The 19,184-nt window shown below is 33.4% G+C and overlaps 1 protein-coding gene across 1 annotated transcript; it reads right to left on the reverse strand.

The window, feature by feature from the left end:
* Nucleotides 1-12,206: 12,206 nt before the first annotated feature.
* On the reverse strand, nucleotides 12,207-13,260 carry LOC131151750 (transcription repressor OFP12-like). The gene has a single exon (XM_058103152.1). The coding sequence runs from the start codon at nucleotides 13,178-13,180 to the stop codon at nucleotides 12,557-12,559; it is 624 nt and encodes a 207-aa protein (XP_057959135.1). The 5' UTR covers nucleotides 13,181-13,260; the 3' UTR covers nucleotides 12,207-12,556.
* Nucleotides 13,261-19,184: the final 5,924 nt, after the last annotated feature.

The raw sequence follows: 19,184 nt of genomic DNA on the forward strand, positions 1-19,184 counted from the left end.
GTTCTCCCAAACCGTCACTAATACCCTTAACTAATTTTTTTAATATTTTTTAAATAAAAATACTAGTAGTGACGGTTTCAAAACCGTCACTAATACCCTTAACTAATTTTTTTAATATTTTTTAAATAAAAATACTAGTAGTGACGGTTTCAAAACCGTCACTAATACCCTTTTTATATTTTTAAAATAAAAATACTAGTAGTGACGATTTCAAAACCGTCACTAATACCCTATTATTAGTGACGGTTCTCCCAAACCGTCACTAATACCCTTAACTAATTTTTTTTATTTATTCATAAATATTAGTAGTGACGGTTAGTTAATTGTCACTAATAAGTCACTTTTAGTGACGAATTTAATCCGTCACTAATACCCTAGAATCGTTGCTAATATTTTCCCAGAAAATTTTTTACGCAAAAATTGTTTATTGCGCTGGTTTTAGTGACCAAAGTATTAATGACGGTTGCTAAAACCGTCACTAATGCTTACACTATTAGTGACGACTCTTAAAAACCATCACTAATACCAACTTTTAGTGACGAAATTGAATTCGTCACTAATACTTTCGTCACTAAAAACCAGTTTTTTTGTAGTGATCTAACCTGGTGACACAGACCATTAACCACTAATTTTCTTGGACCTAGAAGTAATTTAGTGACTAATGAACTGGTAATATTAAATATGTGTTTTAACCGTACCTAGGATAAAATAGGTTAGTGGCAACTCCGTTGAATTATAAGTAGCACATTTCTCAGTCCTATAATTTATATCAGGTTTCACATGATATCGAGTTTGCCACTTTATCGAGTTGATCTGGAGATTCGACCCCTCCCTTTTTTAGGATTGACCCTCCCGGGCATTGTGACAATTTTCATATTTGTAGCCTCATCTTCTCCTTTATGGCTTAATCGCTACTGCATTGTCTTTGATTTTCAGGACCTAGGGGTCACCTATGTAGCTACCCATTTGATCTATTATATACTAGCTCTCCTTTCATTTCTTTGATTAGTATTCATGCATTTTTTTTTTTGGGCTTATAAATAATGATGAATGTTGATTAATGTTCCTTAAATTTGGTTTTTTTTTTTCTTTAAATTGGCTGTTTACTGTTCTTGGTAGGTGATAATCCTATGTGAGGCACTCTAACCTCATACTATATCGGACTAGTAGTTAGATTGCTCTCACAAGTTTTGAAAAAAGCAAATGATATTGTAAATTCATTGACTTCCCCCAAAATACCATGGTCATACTAAGCACAAGTTAGCTTGCCCCAAGATCCTCTTAAAAATTCAGGTAATATTGTAAATTCAATAACTTGCGCCAAAATAGAAGCTTGTAAATAAGATTCAAGTTATTTTCCTTTGCCTCCATTCTATTAATTTGCATAAATTTTCTCAATAAAAGAAATTTTATTTATATATTGATGCAACTACTAAGGAGAGATTTTTTTTGGTTACAATGGAGAGTAAAATGTTTGGGGAAATAAGTCAAGCTAACTCGAGTGACATAAAAAAAGCTAAGGTGCTCGTCTTTGGGATAGTCCCAAATATATTATGTTTTCAATCTCAAACTTTTCTTACAAATCTAATACATACATTTCTTATATATATTTTTACTTGTGTTTCTATATTTACTTAACCCCTAAAATTTATAGGTTTGCTACTCTACCTATCTAAGCATGCTGAGTAGTTGATGTGAAAAATTGACATGTTAATTTATGTGTCCATGCCTTACAAGCCACCTAAAACCATTAGAAAAATTGCACTTGGACAATGTCTAATTAATGGCCTTCCCACATGCCAAAAGATTGTAAATGAGTCAAATTTTACTATTTTCTTGTTTATTAAATTTTTAACCGAACTCGATCTCAAATAAAGGTCAAATCGAAAATTAATATAATTATTCAAACTAATTCATTATACAAAGAACGAGCTAACAAGTCCTCATCGAACTAAGCTATTACGATGTTCACGAATGATTTGATTCTTTTGAAACCTCTCACCCAAAGGTGAGACGTAAGAAGTGAGAGAATCTCAAGGTTTTGTTTGGCAAAAAGATGAGAAGTGGTTCTTACTAATACTATTTTAGAATATTTTTTACCCCTACCAAGTCATCTTGTTAGCCTTAGGCATTAGCTCCATCATTAAATTCAAGTTATGAAATTTAAAGTAAACAAGCACATTCTTAAATGGTTCCTATTTTTAAACCTACTAGATTATCAACCCTAATTTAACTAAATGATCCTGTAAATGAGTCTAATCCAATCTATTAATGAGTCTAAGTTGAGGTTGTCATTGAATTTTTCACAAGTCAAAACGAGTTGAGCCCACTCAAGTTTGACTTGTGTATTAAACGAGTTTTGAAATTAAGCTTTGGAATAAGTAATTTAAATAATGAATGAACTTGAGTGAACTCTTATATATTGAACTAATTTGCCGAGTCACTTGTGAGCGATTTGGTTCATTCACAACCTTAGGTCAAAGTAAAAGGAAATGTATGATATTGAGGGAGTGGGCATATAATATCTTAAAGGGGCTGGTGAGTCTAGGAAGCAAGGTACCCTCAATTAATGTCACTTATCTTAATACAATTAGACAACTTTTTAGGTATTTTAATCAAGTGAGTGAATGGATGATTTCCATTTTAATTATTTGTTGGGAGAGCTTAGGCAATTCTTCCTACTCACAAAAAAGACTCGTGATTTGATAACCATATTTCCTTCACTAAAATAGTATCATGTAGATAGTATATTAAACACAAATATACGCATCACCATTCTGATATAAAAAACTCGATGCCTTCATATTATTATTATCCTATATTTGAAAAATACTTCAATTTTTTAAAAAAATAAAAAATAATTTTAAATTTTTCTAAATTTAAATTCAAAACTCAAAATTCACACATCCCATTGATCTTTTCCATTACTTACATCCTCCAGGAGGGTTGAGGATCTCTTTGCTTGTGTAGAAAGGTGACCAACCGAAAGAAGGCACCATGGAGCTAGAGAGAAAGCGACCATCATATCATATCTCCTCTGGTGAAATGTGAATATATATGTAGAAACTACAATGCTTAATTACTTGTACTGTCTCCTAACAGGTAGAATCGTATTGCACAATATACTTGCAGCACTTAACAGCTATATAGCAAGCTACCTTAGCTAGCTAATTAAGCTACTCCCATTTGCAGAGAAATAGACAGAGATCCAGGAGAGTTGAAATTTTTTGCACGACCCCAATTAATGAAACTCAGCCCATGTCAAATGTTCCGATCATCAAATCGAAATCACACAAAATTTACAATTATAATTAAGGCTCACATGCATTATTATTAGTTATCTAAATAGATATATGCCATATGGGAATCGATGGCTTTGTCCAATGCTTGCTAGCTCGCTGGGGATGGGGATGACTTGCATATTATATGCATGCAATAATGGAGAACGTTAGTCAAATAGACAAGAAAACTCATTCCCGAGGAAGAAATTAATCCTTTTACAAACTACTACTGGTGCCACCATCCATGCAGCTATCTCAGCTGGCGAAGTTTCAAGATTCATGGGATTCGCCATAAGACCTGCGGCTATGCATTTTTTTTTTTTTTTCGTTTTCCATTTCCGCAAGCTAAGCTAAGCTAAGCTAAGCTAGAAAACAAGTTCTCAAGATTTTCGAGAAAACACATCACCCCTAAAACGTGCTCTCTTGCCACCCCTCCCATGTGTTTATTTATTTCATTTTCGCAAATCATTACTTTATTTTCTTTTTCTTATTCCTTAGCCCTCTAGGATTATGCAAGCCCCATGGAGGAAAAACAAAAGAAAATAAAACAGAAAGGAAATATAATTGTTTTTTTTTATTTTTTATTTTTTGATAATCCAAGGACTCCAGCTCTCATTACGCTACTTTGGATACTATGATGCAGTACCAAACTTGAGGGATGAAAACCTTCCGCTCATTGACGAACCATTGGTAATTCACAGACATAATGCCTTAAGAGGGAATTAAACCTGTGACTTTGAAATCACCAAAATCATAAGTCGCCTTTACCACTTGAACTGATCCGACTGGACAAAAAGAAATATAATTGTTATACCATATGGTAGTTTGTTTACGTATTTAAACTTCCTATGAGCTAGTTTAATTTTTTTTAATTATGCTTTAACGTACAAAAGTATTGTTACTCTCATTATATATATATATATATATATATATATATATATATATATATATATATATATATTCCGAATAGAAGAGGTGTCCAACTATAACTTTCACACTTAACATTGTGTCAATCATTGTCCTTTCACATGAATGTAGGATTTATATCTCAAAGGATATGTCCCACATGAATGATATGAGTCTCACATGTAGGGTATGTGTCCCATATGATAAGGATATGAATTAATGATTGTATGAGTTAATTAAAGGGTTAGCTTATTTAATATGAGAAATTAATGGTGAAAGTTTGAAGAGATTTCTATACATAAATATATATAAATCCTACATAAAGTGCATATTTTGGCTATTGATCAAGTGCAACATACAAGTAGGCATTTCAAACAGGTTTCAGCGCTCTCTAGAGTGTTAACAATTTGCATAGACTGAGGGGAAGAAGAGAGGCCTTCCTCCAAGGGAAGAGAGAGAGCCAAATCCTTGACCTTGAAAACGTGAGCAGTGTCGTGAGATGCATCGTTCCCTTTCATGGCTGATTCAACCAAATTTTTTGCATTCTTCACCGTCTCAATCCACCCCATCTCTCTCCCACGTCCTGCAAGAGGGACAACAGAGCTCAAACCAGTGGCCCTAACAATGGCAAATGACTCGTGACGAGGTTCTTTTTTAAATTAATGGTGGAAGTTTGCCATTAATTTCTCATAATAAATAAGCTAACCCTTTAGTTAACTCATACAACCATTAATTCATATCCTTATCATATGGGACACATACCATACATATGGGAGCCATATCATTCATGTGGGACATATCTTTTGGAATATAAATCCTACAATGAAGTCTTTTCTTTTAGTAGATTCTTACTATTTTCACGTGGACCAATCCCCTTTCAATATCAAACGAGTTGGGAAAGGAAATTATATGGGTGAATGGCAATGGCCAAAATACAATAGGCCAATATAAACCTTCTCCCTTAGTAATAGTACGTAGAATAATTAATTATCCAAAAATGAAAGTAATCAATAATCAAAAACACAAATGAGTCACAGAATCAAAATACCAAAACTTGCATAGATAATTCCTTCAGTGTGAAGGGAAAAATTACAAGATTAACGTTTGCTTCTAACTTTCCATTAAATCAAAATAGTAGGTTACAATAGGTTTTCTCTAATTGAAAATAGAGAAATACATTAACTACAATCATCAAGAATTACAAATTTTTGCATACAAAGTAATATGAATCATCACTAATAAGGTGGAATTACACTTAAATGAGAAATGAAGAGGTCTCATCCAAAAAAAAACAGAGGCTATTGTCCAAGACACTAAACCAAAACTACTAATCTTCAAATGACAATTTATACCAAAATGAAGAAAGGATGAATCACCAACAATTTACTAAAATTTCAGTTCAATCATATCGCAATTACCATAAGATCGTCAAGATCAAGATGTTTGCACATATACCTTTAACCTTGAATTTTTGTAAAAATATTTTCTTCTCTCCTTCACTTTCTTCTTGGCTATTGCAAGGCTAAGGATGCACGAAGCTTACTTACCAACAATAATGGCTTCCCAAATTAAGTGTTTTTTTTTTTTTTGTTTTTTTTTTACTTTTCAATCCAAATATGACTCATCTTCCAAAGCGAGGCCCAGTGAACTAATAAATAAACCATTCCTTAAACTACCACTAAACACAAGTTTTCACTTTTAATTACTTGGACATGAATTCCAATTGAACATTAACCACGACTTTCAAGTGGACCATTCCATAAAGTCATCCTTATATACAAGGAGCCCAACAAAACACAGCTCATCAACACCACTAATATTAAGCACAAGGCACAATTCCTCTCTTTGAATGCTCAATGAAATTCAACACCAGCAATAGGAAGCAAAAGACAAAAATACTCTCTCTCTCTCTCTCTCTCTCTCTCTCTCTCTCTCTCATAAAGTTATGCTGTACTATGTGGTTTGCTTGCTGTCTACATGGATTTTGCATCTCATATTCATAGGGCTAGCTCTAGCTAGGCAGCATAAGTAGCTGGTGATAAGCGAAAAAGATGAATATATTCTGCTATACGTGATTTATAAATCAATGAACGTTGATAAGATGATTGACTGCAGTTTTCAATCTTAATTAATTAATACCAATTGGGGCATGCATATGGATCATTGCCTTTAATTTTTCTCCGCTGTCATATTCTTTTTTCCAGTTGGAACCAAGTACTAGTGTACTGCGAACTGGTAATCCAATGTTGCTCTGTTCCATGTGAGCTTTGATTTAGGATGTTTTTGTTTATGTATGTTTTAAATTCAAAAGGAGGGGGGAACCAATGACCCTTTCTCATGATTAGCTGAACCCTAAGAAGAGCCCATGCAGACCCAGATGCAGTCCTGTGTCCCCTACATGTCCCATGCATGCACTTGCAATCATTTGTTAATTAATTTTGTTTAGCTCAAGTATATACTAGTACGTACAGCAGGGAGGAGCACAAATTAAGGATCCTATATATGATTAGGAATTCAAGAAAGGGTAATTGGTTTTTTTATAAGTTCAATGGGTAGCTTAAAGTGTGACAAAAGATTCTTATCGATCTATCAGTGGAATGAGAAAGATTTTAACTACATATTTTAAGAAATAATTTATTATATATATATATATTGTGACAAAATACTAAGATTTCATTAGAGGCATTTGTGATACAGCGAACATACAATATGACAAAGGATTCCTAATTACTTGTTACTAGAATCCATAGGCATTATCATACATGCATATATATATATATATATATATATATATATATATATATATAATTAAATTTGTATCACTTGATTTATCATGTTTTTCATTTAGTTCTTTATTATATTTTATTATTGTCTTGCAAATCAAACATGACACTTAAGTGTTGAATAATTATTTCTTACTACTATACATATAAAAGTAAGCATGTATCATTATCATTCATGGCCGGGAATCACATGATAGGGCTATCATGATCAACCAAAAAAATCTACCAAAATCTCATGTCCTTGTCTGGAAGATATGAGCGCTGATGTACATACATGTCAGCTTCACTTTGATAATTAAGCAACGCATTAAACCTAATTCCAGACCTAATTTGTTTCCTGCAAAAATTGCACAGTAACTGTTTGTCTGAGGCCACCAGGGAATCTTAATTCCTACAAGTTAATTCTATACACATATACACTCTGTCAATCATCCAAGATACATGTTCATATATATATATATAATCTCCATATGCGACGTAGCTAGGTATGCATTTGGACCCACCATATATAAATTCAGCAATTCTATATATATATATATATATATATATATATATAATATAATATGATTTACCTGTTTGTACGTAGACATGCAGGGGGCCCTTTTGAGTTTTGGCTCCTTCGAATTTCTTATTTATGGGGGCTGCACGAGTTGTGAAACAGCAAACATGCATGCGGCTGCAGCTACCTGCCTGCTCCTTTCTCTTTTTCCTTTTTCTTTTTCTTTTTTTTCAATGGGCTAAACGTGTGTAACAAATTAAAACTTTGATGCTTCTAATTAGCTAGGAGTCTGAAGAATGAGTTATGTATTTTTTGTTTACTCACTTTCACGCATGCTAATGACTCTTTTTGAAACTTAGAAGATGTGGGGGAAATGAATAAAAATATGAAAGAATTTACTTTTTCACATTTGGTTATCAAGAAAAATAAGAAAGAAAATAAAAATATATACCAAATTAATGAATAAAATTTTAATTTTAGTTATTAATAACATATAATTTTTCTTAATTTTTAGTTATATTCAAAAAAAATTTACTTTTAGTATTGTTTGGTATAAAGAAAAAAGATAATAAAAAATAAATTTCCTACCTATTTCCTTTCCTTTTCTTTCGTTTTCCCTATAAAAATCCTTGATCAAAACAGATACTTAAATATATTGAATTTGTAAAGTAGATTATATTAATTCAAGCTTGATCATCATATTTTGTATTAATACTCTGTGATATAATTTTAATTAGAAGAGTGGGAAAAAAAATAGTACAAAAAATTATTCAATTTCTTTGCTTACATTGTGAGATTTTTTTTATCTATTCAACAAAACACATCTTTTGTACGTACATAACGCCCTCCATTAAAGTATTTTATGTGTGTTCCATAAAATATATCATTATGATGAGACATATGAGAGAGAATTCATTCATTCATGATAATGATCAATAAATAATTAGTTAATAATTGGCGCATGCGCAAGTTACAAAATGACTTATAACTATTAAATTTTGCAAGCTGCATAAATAAATTCATAACCTAACAAATTTGAATTATTATAATGGGGATTGGTCATCTGCCACGGGAGAAATTTTTTTTTTCCTAAATATTTTTTTTATTTTTAATCTTTTTTTATTAATTACTAAATGCTGACCTAAACCCACTAACTCTACAAGTAGTAATACAAATTAAAAATTCATATACAACATATCCCATTAATCCTCTAATGTGCTTGTTGATGTATATCCCTCTTTGGATTCCTTTTCGTCTGTCTCCACTCCCTATGCCCTATTTCATATAATATATATATATATAGATTATATGTGGGGAGAGAGAGAGAGAGAGAGAGAGCAAACCAAAGCTTCATTTAGCTTCATTTATTAGTTAATTGATCGCTAAGGAGCAAATTTTGGGACTTCCAATGCTTCTGATGGGTCTTCCAGAGCAAGCAATGGCTGCCTTACCTAGAATTGATAAATTAAGTTGTGGTGTGAGAACCATATAATATAAAATTTGAGTTACCTTCTACGTACATTTTTGTTATATAATAACCCATTTCTACAAAATGGACCCACACTAATAATTTGCATATGAAATTTCAACGAACACTTTTGTTTGTAGTTATAGTTTAATCAAAATATTATTTTGATCCGCAAGAAAAACTTGGTTCCAAAAATTATTCCCAGTAAGTCTATAAGTTTCTTTTGAAAAGGTCAAAATGAACCAAAAAAAACATTAATTTCGAAAACATTCATTTACAAATGCCCCTAAAATAGTTTTTGTCGTCATGTGTACGTAACCACTAACCTGCTATTTTCTTAATTGGTTAGATCATCGAATTACAACCTATAAATTAGTTCCAAAACTAAATTTAGAGTTTTGGAATCAACAATCATTTTTTGTGATAATGGATTTGCAATTCTATCGATGCAGGAACACCGAGTACATCACACCTCAGAAAATGTTAAAAAGATGCAATTATGTACTTTTTGGGAAGACTTCTTATAAGGTTGATCTTATGGTTTGAATGAAGGTGCATCTTGTGTTTCATATTAGTTGTCTCAAGTCATTCGTCACGGTCATTGAAGATGAAGGTTGAAGTCAGTCAGGTAGAGTACTATTAAAGACACCGCAACTTGATAGAAGCGACATTTAACTCATGCTTACAAACAAAGAGTTCAAGAAGCAACACAAGTTCTTAGTGAAAGGATGAATAGTAACCATCATATAAATAGTAGTATACATTTATTCATTGAGTGTGACAATGTCTTAGTGTAAAATGGGATCGAATCGGACTCTTAAATCAATTTTATGTTTCCTAGTGAAGAGTTAGAATAATGTAAAAAACTCTTTAGGAGAGGGTACCTATTCATCAATTGTTGTAAAACTCACCCAAGCATTTTATAAATTTGTTTAGTCTTCTTGCTTCCTTTCCTAAATATACGTTATCTATGGACGTCTTAAGAATGAATTACGTTACTTGAAATTTACCACGTGACTCTTGTTGATTTGCTTATTTATTTATTGCTTTCTCTTAACTTTGTTCGATGATTAAGAATTTGTTTATGTGGTGAATGCATGGTATACTTTTGGCTAACTAGTTAAGAAAAAGTTCTATGACTAGTGTTACATAACCCTTTCCAAGGCATTTAGTATTCAACTTAAGATACAACCACAAATCATACACCCATGCACACACTCACTCTCTCTCTCTCTCTCTCTCTCTCTCTCTCTCTCTCTCTCTCTCTCTCTCTCTCTCTCGAGAATGACATTATTTTCTCGTTTGAGCATGTAGGTGTTATATATGTATAGGTATGTGCACTCCTAGACCTGATTTATTTTTTTAGAACCTCTTTTAAAAATTGAAAATGACATTATTTTATCCGTTCGAGTGCATTTGTGCATGTGCCTACACATGGGAAGCCCGAACGCCAAAATTATTTATTTTCAAATTATTAATTTTTATTTGAAAGAAAACATTTATTAATGCCTCAAAAAATAATCAAAAAATTCTAAAAAATTAAAAAAAAAAAAAAAACAAGAAAAGCGGCCTTAAACATAAGAAATTTTTTCAATTTTCATATAATAAACTCCAAACTTTCTCGAGTTGTTTTAGACCATCCTAATTCATTACTAAAAATGATCTAAATAAAAAGAAAATGGCCAAAAGTAGCGAGATTGAAGTTGAAAAAAAAAAAATCCCGTGCTTTTGCCAAATTGCTCCGAACAAAATATAATATTAACGTATTGAAAAAATCATGTACATAACTTCAATCTTAAAGATTGCCCTACAAGGGGACAAAATTACATGTATCTAGATAATATAGAGGTGGAAATCAATTCCTTTTAGTACCTAGAGTTGATACTATAACAAACTATAGGAAAAACATGCATATTTGTAGTTATCAAAATCCCCAATCCTTTCCTAAAAACTCCAAAATTTTTTAAAATATTAAATTAAAAATAAAAATTAATCACAAAAATAGTTCGCAGTTATTGAAATAGTTAGCTAGATCAAACCCAAACAATAATGATACAACATAAAATTTCAATAAGCTTTTTCCACGTTGAAAATGTAAATAGATCTATTGGCACTGCCCATAGTACAAACATATGATAAGAATCCATTAAGTTAAATTGTGATCCATAAAAAACAAATCAAAGGAAAAAACACACACACGTTGAGACCATTCGGTGCATTGTATCAGAATGATTCTAAATTTTAGAATTTTAGAAAATACATAAGTACAAGGTAAGGGCGGCTTGTAACTTTGATAACCTCAAAGTCATGAGTACAGACATTATGCCGGTGAATTGCCAGAGGTGCATAAATGAACAGACGACTTTCATCCTTAGGGTTTGGTACGTACCATAGTATCTAAAGTGGAGCGATGGTGGCTGGAATCCACAAGTTATAAAAAAAAAAAAAAAAAAAAAACAACACATTAATATATATGATAATAAAAATGATTAATAATTTTTTATATGTAATTAAATAAAATCTCATTCATTAAAATATAAAAATATATCGTATCAAAAAATTTATTTATTTATTAAATGTATAGATCTTTTACCTAAATGCAAAATAACGGTTTGCACTTGTAACACACTGTAAAAGACTATAATCAAATATATTGCAAAATAATGATAGCGACCTCTAAGCAAGATTCTACATTTTTGCTATTGCAATTTACTTAAGATCTTCACAATAAATATTTCATATTTATAAGACTTATTTAAAGACCCTAATTAACTATCTGTGCAATGTTTAGATTTAGATAGATTTGAATAAAGTATTATCCAAAATTGTATTCAATTTTTTCTATATCCATGCACATTTATATTTAACAAAATAAATTTACTTAATTATAGCATGCATATTTTTAAGACGTTACCAAGTATGAAAAAATCAAGTCATCCATCTTTACTTTCTCTATTAAAGAAAGTAAAAAGATGTAGTTTATTTGCTTAAATAAGTTTTTAAATATAAATTGTTTCATATTTTATTAGTTCATAGACGGTTACGAGAATAGTATATATAGTAAAATTCACATATAAAAAAAATGCATACTTTCCTTTTACGAAAAGATCGAATCCAAATATTTAAAGTTGTACTTGATTTACGAAATAAAATAAGATGCTAATAAAGTATTTTACACAATATAATATTTTTAAGAATAAAAAACAATATTATCTCGAAATAAATCACATTATAAAAAACAATTTGTAAAAGTTATCTACTTGAAATTGTTTTCATGCCAATAAATATTTCATTAACCCTTCAAGCTACAAAAAACATAAGACAGCAAAGAAATCAACTACCCTTCTCTTTGGTATTGTCGGCAAAAAATTTAACCAACAAGAAACCACTTTTTTTTAACACATTTTTCTTACCAACACATTTTACAACATTACAGTACACAACATTATTTTATAATAAAAAAAAAAAGTAGCATTCATCGAAGACATAAATAAATAAGACGCCTCCATCTCTTCGTTTTGCATTTTTTCACCGAAGACAAATCTAATTTAATTCTGTGAATTAATTACCAAAAATCAGATAGTCGGTCCACAATTTTTTTAAAAAAATTAGAAAGGAGTCACGCCAAACGACGTCGTCGGTGGTGTTCGTCGGGCTCCCCAGAGCCGATGATCGTCGACGACATCAGGGAGATGAGGAGGTCGGCGAAGGCCCCCACGATGAACTTGTGGGTGTGCTTTGGATTAAGCGTGAGATAGCACAAGAGGAGCTCGTGCAGGTACTCCCAATTGGCCCTCACGTCCACCAAATCCCTTGCTTCCACCATCTCCTGCATCGACCGCCGGAAATCCGAGTAGGGGTCCGGCGAGTAGGTAGGGACGGCGACGACGCCGGCCCCGGAGACGGTGTCGGGCTCCAGCGGGGAGTCGACGATGGAGTTGGAGCGGCCAGGGGAGGAGAAGAAGAAGCGGTGAGAGGCGAAAGCGTTGGCGAGGTCGGGAGGGGAGTCGAGGACGGAATCGGCGTCGGAGTCGGAGAAGAGGTCGACGTCGGTGCGGGATTTGGAGGTGGAGACGGAGGAGGTGGTGGGGTCGTACAGCGAGTTGAAGGTCTTGACCATCAGGCGGGGCGGACGGCCGTGATCCTCGGCTGCAGATGGCTGCGGTTGTTGTGTTAAGGGCGTGTTTGGACACCGCAGTTTGGAGAAGCAGAGGTTGAAGTTCTTCCGGAAAATATTGGACATTTTTCAGAGAGAGAGAGTGAGAGATGGAAAGAGGGCGAGAGAGAGACAGAGAGAAAGAGAGAGAGATGGAGATTGGAGATTGGAGAGAGGAGATGTGGGGAGGGTGGCGTTTATAAGGGAGGCATTCCATTGTGTGCTGTCCTGTGTATGGGGAGAAGAAGTCCAATGTGGTCAGCGTTCTACCGTATATTATTATTATTATTATTATTATGGGTTTTGTACATTTAATTTTGTTTTTTTTGGGGGTACGGGAAAAGGCATTCACCGTTAGCATAAAAATAAAAATCTTTCTCAAAGTTTTAAAAATTTTACTTACCTATCCTATAATTTTAAGAATTTTAAGAACGTATCCTGAAATTTATCAAAAAAAATACAAATCTCGCCTCATACTTTACCAAAAAAATAAAAAAGAGTTGTGATATTTTTGAAACTTTAAGATGGTGTGTAATATTTTTAAAATAATGGGAAAGTCTCTGAAAATTTTGAAATCTTAGGATATATCAATGTCCTTTTACCATACCTTAGGAGAGGTAAGTGTCTTTTGTCTTCTATTTATTTATTTATATTTATATATTTGATAATATAGAACTCTAAATCCCGAGCAAAACTCTTCAAACTTCTTTGGCCGCACCAAATTGAAGGCATAAATTCACCCCCAAGCGTTTAATAGAAAAATCATTCTTCTGCAAAATCTAACCAAGATCTCTTATTATAAAGAAATTTACAGTTTGCTTGTTTATTGAAGTCAATTCTTGAGGGCATTTTTATAATTACAATGAGTTTAATTTGAAGTAGATATTTGTGTTTGGTGTATAGTTCGAGTTTTGGATTTATGAATTTGTATATAATATGTACACAGTACAAGTTTAGAATGTTACAATTTCCTTTTTGTCAAGTTTGATTTAAAAATTATATTATTTTTCGAATCATAATACCACGACAATGAAGATTTCTATGAGCTTAACGAAGGCCATTAAAAAATTATCAAATTTTATGTTAATTAAAACTCGTGCTTATGAAAATTTACTTTGAAAAAAAAAATTTATACTATTTTTCTCTTCAAATATTCAATTATGCTAATCTTTTGCTAGCTTCTGCAAAAGTATGACAATATCTATTGTAAGTCAAGGTTTGGATCTCTCGAATCTCCTTAAGTGGAGGATGATAGAAATTATGAAAAGAAAGATTCTTTGTCGACAAACTATTAGTCAAGTCCTAAAAGGACCCAAAATATTGATTATGAAGAAAAAATGTGTTCAATTAAGTTAACTATTTACACATACTAAAATTTTATGACAACAACTTTAGCAAACAAAAAAAAATTGCCTATGAAAAAACATAGCTCGCTAAAAAATGTATAATTTTTGTAAAAATATATAATGTATTTGTTGTGATATGTGACTCACATACTGAGTAAAAGATATGCACAAAGGGAAGAAAGAAATCAAGGTGCAGTAGGGGAAACCGTCGATGATAGCTCTCCAACCGTCGATGGTTTGGAGCAGTGGCTAAGAGATTTTACTCTCTACCTGAAACCGTTGACGGTTTGGTTCAGGAAACCCATCGCAGATTTCAAACTTTGAAAGAGGGACATTAAGTTGGTTGGGGTTTGGAGGGAAAACCTCTGGGAACTTTATTTATATGTTATTTGTGATGTATTTGGCAGAGGGTTGATGTATTGTTCATGTCTTTTAGATAAGAAAATAGTGAATTGTTGCCATTTGCTCTCGCGTGGATGTAGGTATTGCCAAACCACGTAATTCTTTGCGTATTGTGCTGTTATTTCTTTCATATATTTGCTATGGTTGTGAATTGTTTCTGTACATTCATCATTAAGTGCTGCATGTGTTTGATTATATATATATATATTTCGCTGTGCAATTAAATTTTCTCAACAAATTGGTATCAGAGTATTGTTGTAATGGCCTTTGGAACTTCGTTTGCAAAATTTGACATTGTCTAGTTTGATGGAATTGGAAATTTCGATTTATGGCAGAGAAGGGTGAGGATCTCTTAGTGCAGCAAGGCATGGTGAAGGCCTTACATGGAATTCAACTGGAAAGTATGAATGAAGCAAGTTGGAATGGATTGGAGGTAAAGACAGTGTCAACCATCTGACTTTGTTTCATTATTGACGTGTTGTACCACGTCATGGATGAGGATTCTTTGGCAGCAGTTTGGCTAAAACTATAAAGCTGGTATATATCTAAGTCTTTATCAAACAAATTATTTCTTAAGAAAAAGTTGTATTGGCTTAAGATAGTGAAGGGTTCGAATTTGAACCAACACATCAACGCATTCAATTAGACTATAAGTGATTTGATGCGTGTTGATGTAAAGTTCGAGGAGGAAGATAAGGCGCTGATGCCATTGAATTCCCTACCTGCATCTCATATATATGAGAATTTGGTTACCACTCTGGCATAGGGCAAAAAAAGCCTGAATTTGGAAGTGGTAACAAGCGCATTGCTTAGTTTTCATCAAAGAAATATGGCCAATGATTAAATTCATATGGTGAAGGGCTTGTGGTGAAGAGTAATCAGGAACGTGGGAGAAGTAAGTCTCAGAGTGAACCTCGGTTGCAGTCTGGGAAGAAGAAGAACATAAGGTGTTTTAGGTGCTGTAAAATTGGGCACATAAAATCGTAATGTCCGGAGTGGAAGAAAAGGAATGTTGAAAATCAGGAGGGTTCGTCAAAATCTGCAAATATAGTGGAAGGAGACTTAGGGAGCAGTGATGGTGATATCCTATATATTTTATCATGTTCAAAGAGCCTCACGGATTCTTGGATCCTAGATTTCAAATGCTCTTATCACATGACATTAAATAGAAAATGGTTCAGCACGTACATGTCAATTAATAATGATTCTGTTTTGATGAGAAATGATATTTCATGCAAAATAATTTGTATTGGAAATGTCAAAATCAAAATGTATGATGGTGTTGTGAGAACCTTATATGATGCAAGACATGTACCTGATCTACAGAAGAATGTAATTTCACTGGACACTTTAGATTGTAACAGATATAGTTACAAGTCTGAAAGTGGGGTAATGAAAGTGTGTGAAGGCAACTTGATGGTGATGAAAGGACAAAAGTTAGTGGGAAATATCCATGCACTGTAGGGTATCACAGTTATAGGTGGAATTACAGTTGTAGAATCTGAGTCAGATACCATTAGTTTGTGGCATATGCGGTTAGAGCATATGGATGACTACATTTATTCAGATGTTTGGGGACCAATGAGGATATCATCAAGGGATAGTTATATTTATTTCGTGGGTTTATCATGAAAGGTCTTGGTGTATCTCATGTGGCACAAGTCAGAAATGTTTGCTAGGTTTAACTTGTTGTTGAGGTGGAAAACTAGATTGGAAGAGAGATCCTCAGGTCAAACATTGGGACTGAGTATGCTGATATAGTTCAAGGAGTTTTTGTGAGCAAGACAGGTTATATACAGGACTTGCAGTGAGCTTATTGGTGAAATCAGTAAGTATGGCGCGTTTCTCATTTGACTGATCGCCAAAGGTATCATTAGATGAGAGAGTTACCGAAGAATTGTGGACATGTTTTGTGATAGACTACTCGGGTTTGAGTGGATATCCACAGGTGCACGTTTCTAGGGTATAAGAAACGTGGGTTCAAATTGGGTGATCCAATGGCAAACAAGGTGGTGATCAGTAAAGACATGGTTTTTGGTGAGAAAGTCATGGGGCAGTGTACCCAGGTAAAGGAAGAGAAACAAATGCCAGAAAACTGCAGCATCAATGAACATGTGGTTTAGGTAGAGTTAGATACTCAGGGCAGAAATGCAAGGAATTCTATCTCGGGTCAATAGTATCACAATATAAATTGTAGCAGAAATAGGCATGTGATGCATGTAGAGTTACAGACTCAGGTCAAAGATGACATCGTTCATATTGTAGAGAGTTTTAGCTCGAGATACTAGCAAGATCACAGTAGGCCTAGGTGTACTATCAGACCACCACTCAGGTATAATTTTGACATTTTGGTGTTTTATGCATTCATTACTACAAGCAAGTTTCCTACTATTTTTCAAGATGTGGTGCATAGTAAAGAGAAAAATAGATGGATGAGTGCTATGGTGGAGGAAATGGAGTTACTGTATAAGAACCATATGTGGGAGTTGGTGGAACTTCCAGCATGGAAAAAGGTGATAGAAGGGTGGCTTTGTGGACAGAATTGCAAGGAGACTTTGTTTGCCATCTCAGGATAGTTTTGTGGAGAATCAATGTAAAATGTCTACTGCTCAGTACCAAAGAATGGACGGTGATGTCTAGGATATGTCAAAAGTCTCCTATGTTGGCACAATGGACAGTAAGTTGGTTGGGGAAACTCAGCGCATATTTCAAATTTTGAAAGATGGACATTAAGTTGGTTGGGATTTGGAGGGAAAACCTCTTGGAACTTTATTAATATATCATTTGTGATGTATTTGGTAGAGGGTTGATGTATTGTTCATGCCCTTTGGACAAGAAAATAGTAAATTGTTATCGTTTGCTCCTGTGGATGTAGGCATTGCCGAACCACGTAATTCCTTACATATTATGTTGTTATTGCATGCTTTCATATATTTATTGTGGTTGTGGATTGTTTTTGTATATTCATCATTAAGTGATGCATTTGCTTGATCCTATATATATTGTTGTGCAATTCGTTTTTCTCAACAGTATCCAAATTGTACAATTTAAATAATAAATGAAGGAAATATGAGAACTTATAATGCAAGAAGGCAAGAGGGGTGTGTCAAGTCAATTGTTATGATACATGTGAATGCTACAAATATACATTAGTGTACAAATGTACAATTGCATTTAAATTAATGTTAGCTATATCCCCGACATATCTACCTTATTGCTATATGATGCATCACAGGCCCATATGGTAGCACATTGGTATATGCAGGAGTATGGGTCTCACATTATTACATCCATTACTGCCCTGTTACATGAGTTTGTGTCATCATGCCTCTGCCTCAATGAGTATTTTTCTTTGCCTAGTTTATATAGAACATCTTGACAACAACTTTTGTGACGACACGACCTTTTATACAGACCCAGGTGTCACTCACTCATACATAATACCTGTACTTGTTCCAGATACATAGACAACTCACCCTAAACAGGGACATACGGGTGTAACCCATACATAATAATAATGTAAATGTTGCGGAAAAACATAAACATTCATTGAGATTTCTACTAGACTTATGCCCGAGCTTACTAATACATCCACAAATTTCATAAATTCGAACTTAGAATAAATCTTGTTATTACAACCCTTCAAAAAGAAACTTCACCTAAGTCTAATACAATATCCAAATGCTTACGTAAGCTAAGCCAAAAATCCAACCTTCCCAGTCCCTTTAGCTACTAGGACCGATGTACTGATGGACCTGAAAACAAAGGTTGTATGATAGGGTGAGACACCTCTCAATAAGGAAGAAAGAGTTACAATAGTGTGTGACTGATATATACACATTTTCATAAGAACTCAAGCATTTGAAACATTTGTTTATAATACTGTATCATATAACATTTATTTGCACATAAAGTATTTAAATTATGCACATGATTATTAGAACACCTCCATCTTGGTATGACAATTTGCCTATTTACCCCATGGCACGGGTTGTGCACTGATCGCCTCTGACAATGTCTTGTTCGTGCAGACAAAGCCGAGCATCTTTTATGATCTGAACGCCCTCTGGTTTATTTTTACTAGCAGCTTACTAACTCCCCGCAGGTTGACCATCTAATATACCCATACTGATTTTCTCATGTATGGTTGCACTGCCAGCATCGGTACCTAGCCCTAGGAGTTTATTTCAACCCCCGAACTGGAGTATTTTTCAACCCCTTTTACTAAAGTTTCTTTCAACCTCTTTTGGTCACAAGCTGTGGTTCCAGTATCATATATACAATTTATAGAAAAACAGTAACCTGTGTAATTCCAGTATTTTTTTTCACAAATTCAGATAATC

This window comes from Malania oleifera, chromosome 3 (genome assembly GCF_029873635.1).
Source record: "Malania oleifera isolate guangnan ecotype guangnan chromosome 3, ASM2987363v1, whole genome shotgun sequence".
Classification (NCBI taxonomy): Eukaryota; Viridiplantae; Streptophyta; class Magnoliopsida; order Santalales; family Ximeniaceae; genus Malania; species Malania oleifera.

What these genes read in the sequence shown, in the direction of transcription:
- LOC131151750 (XM_058103152.1), bottom strand. Translation starts at nt 13,180, where the DNA reads ATGTCCAATATTTTCCGGAAGAACTTCAACCTCTGCTTCTCCAAACTG.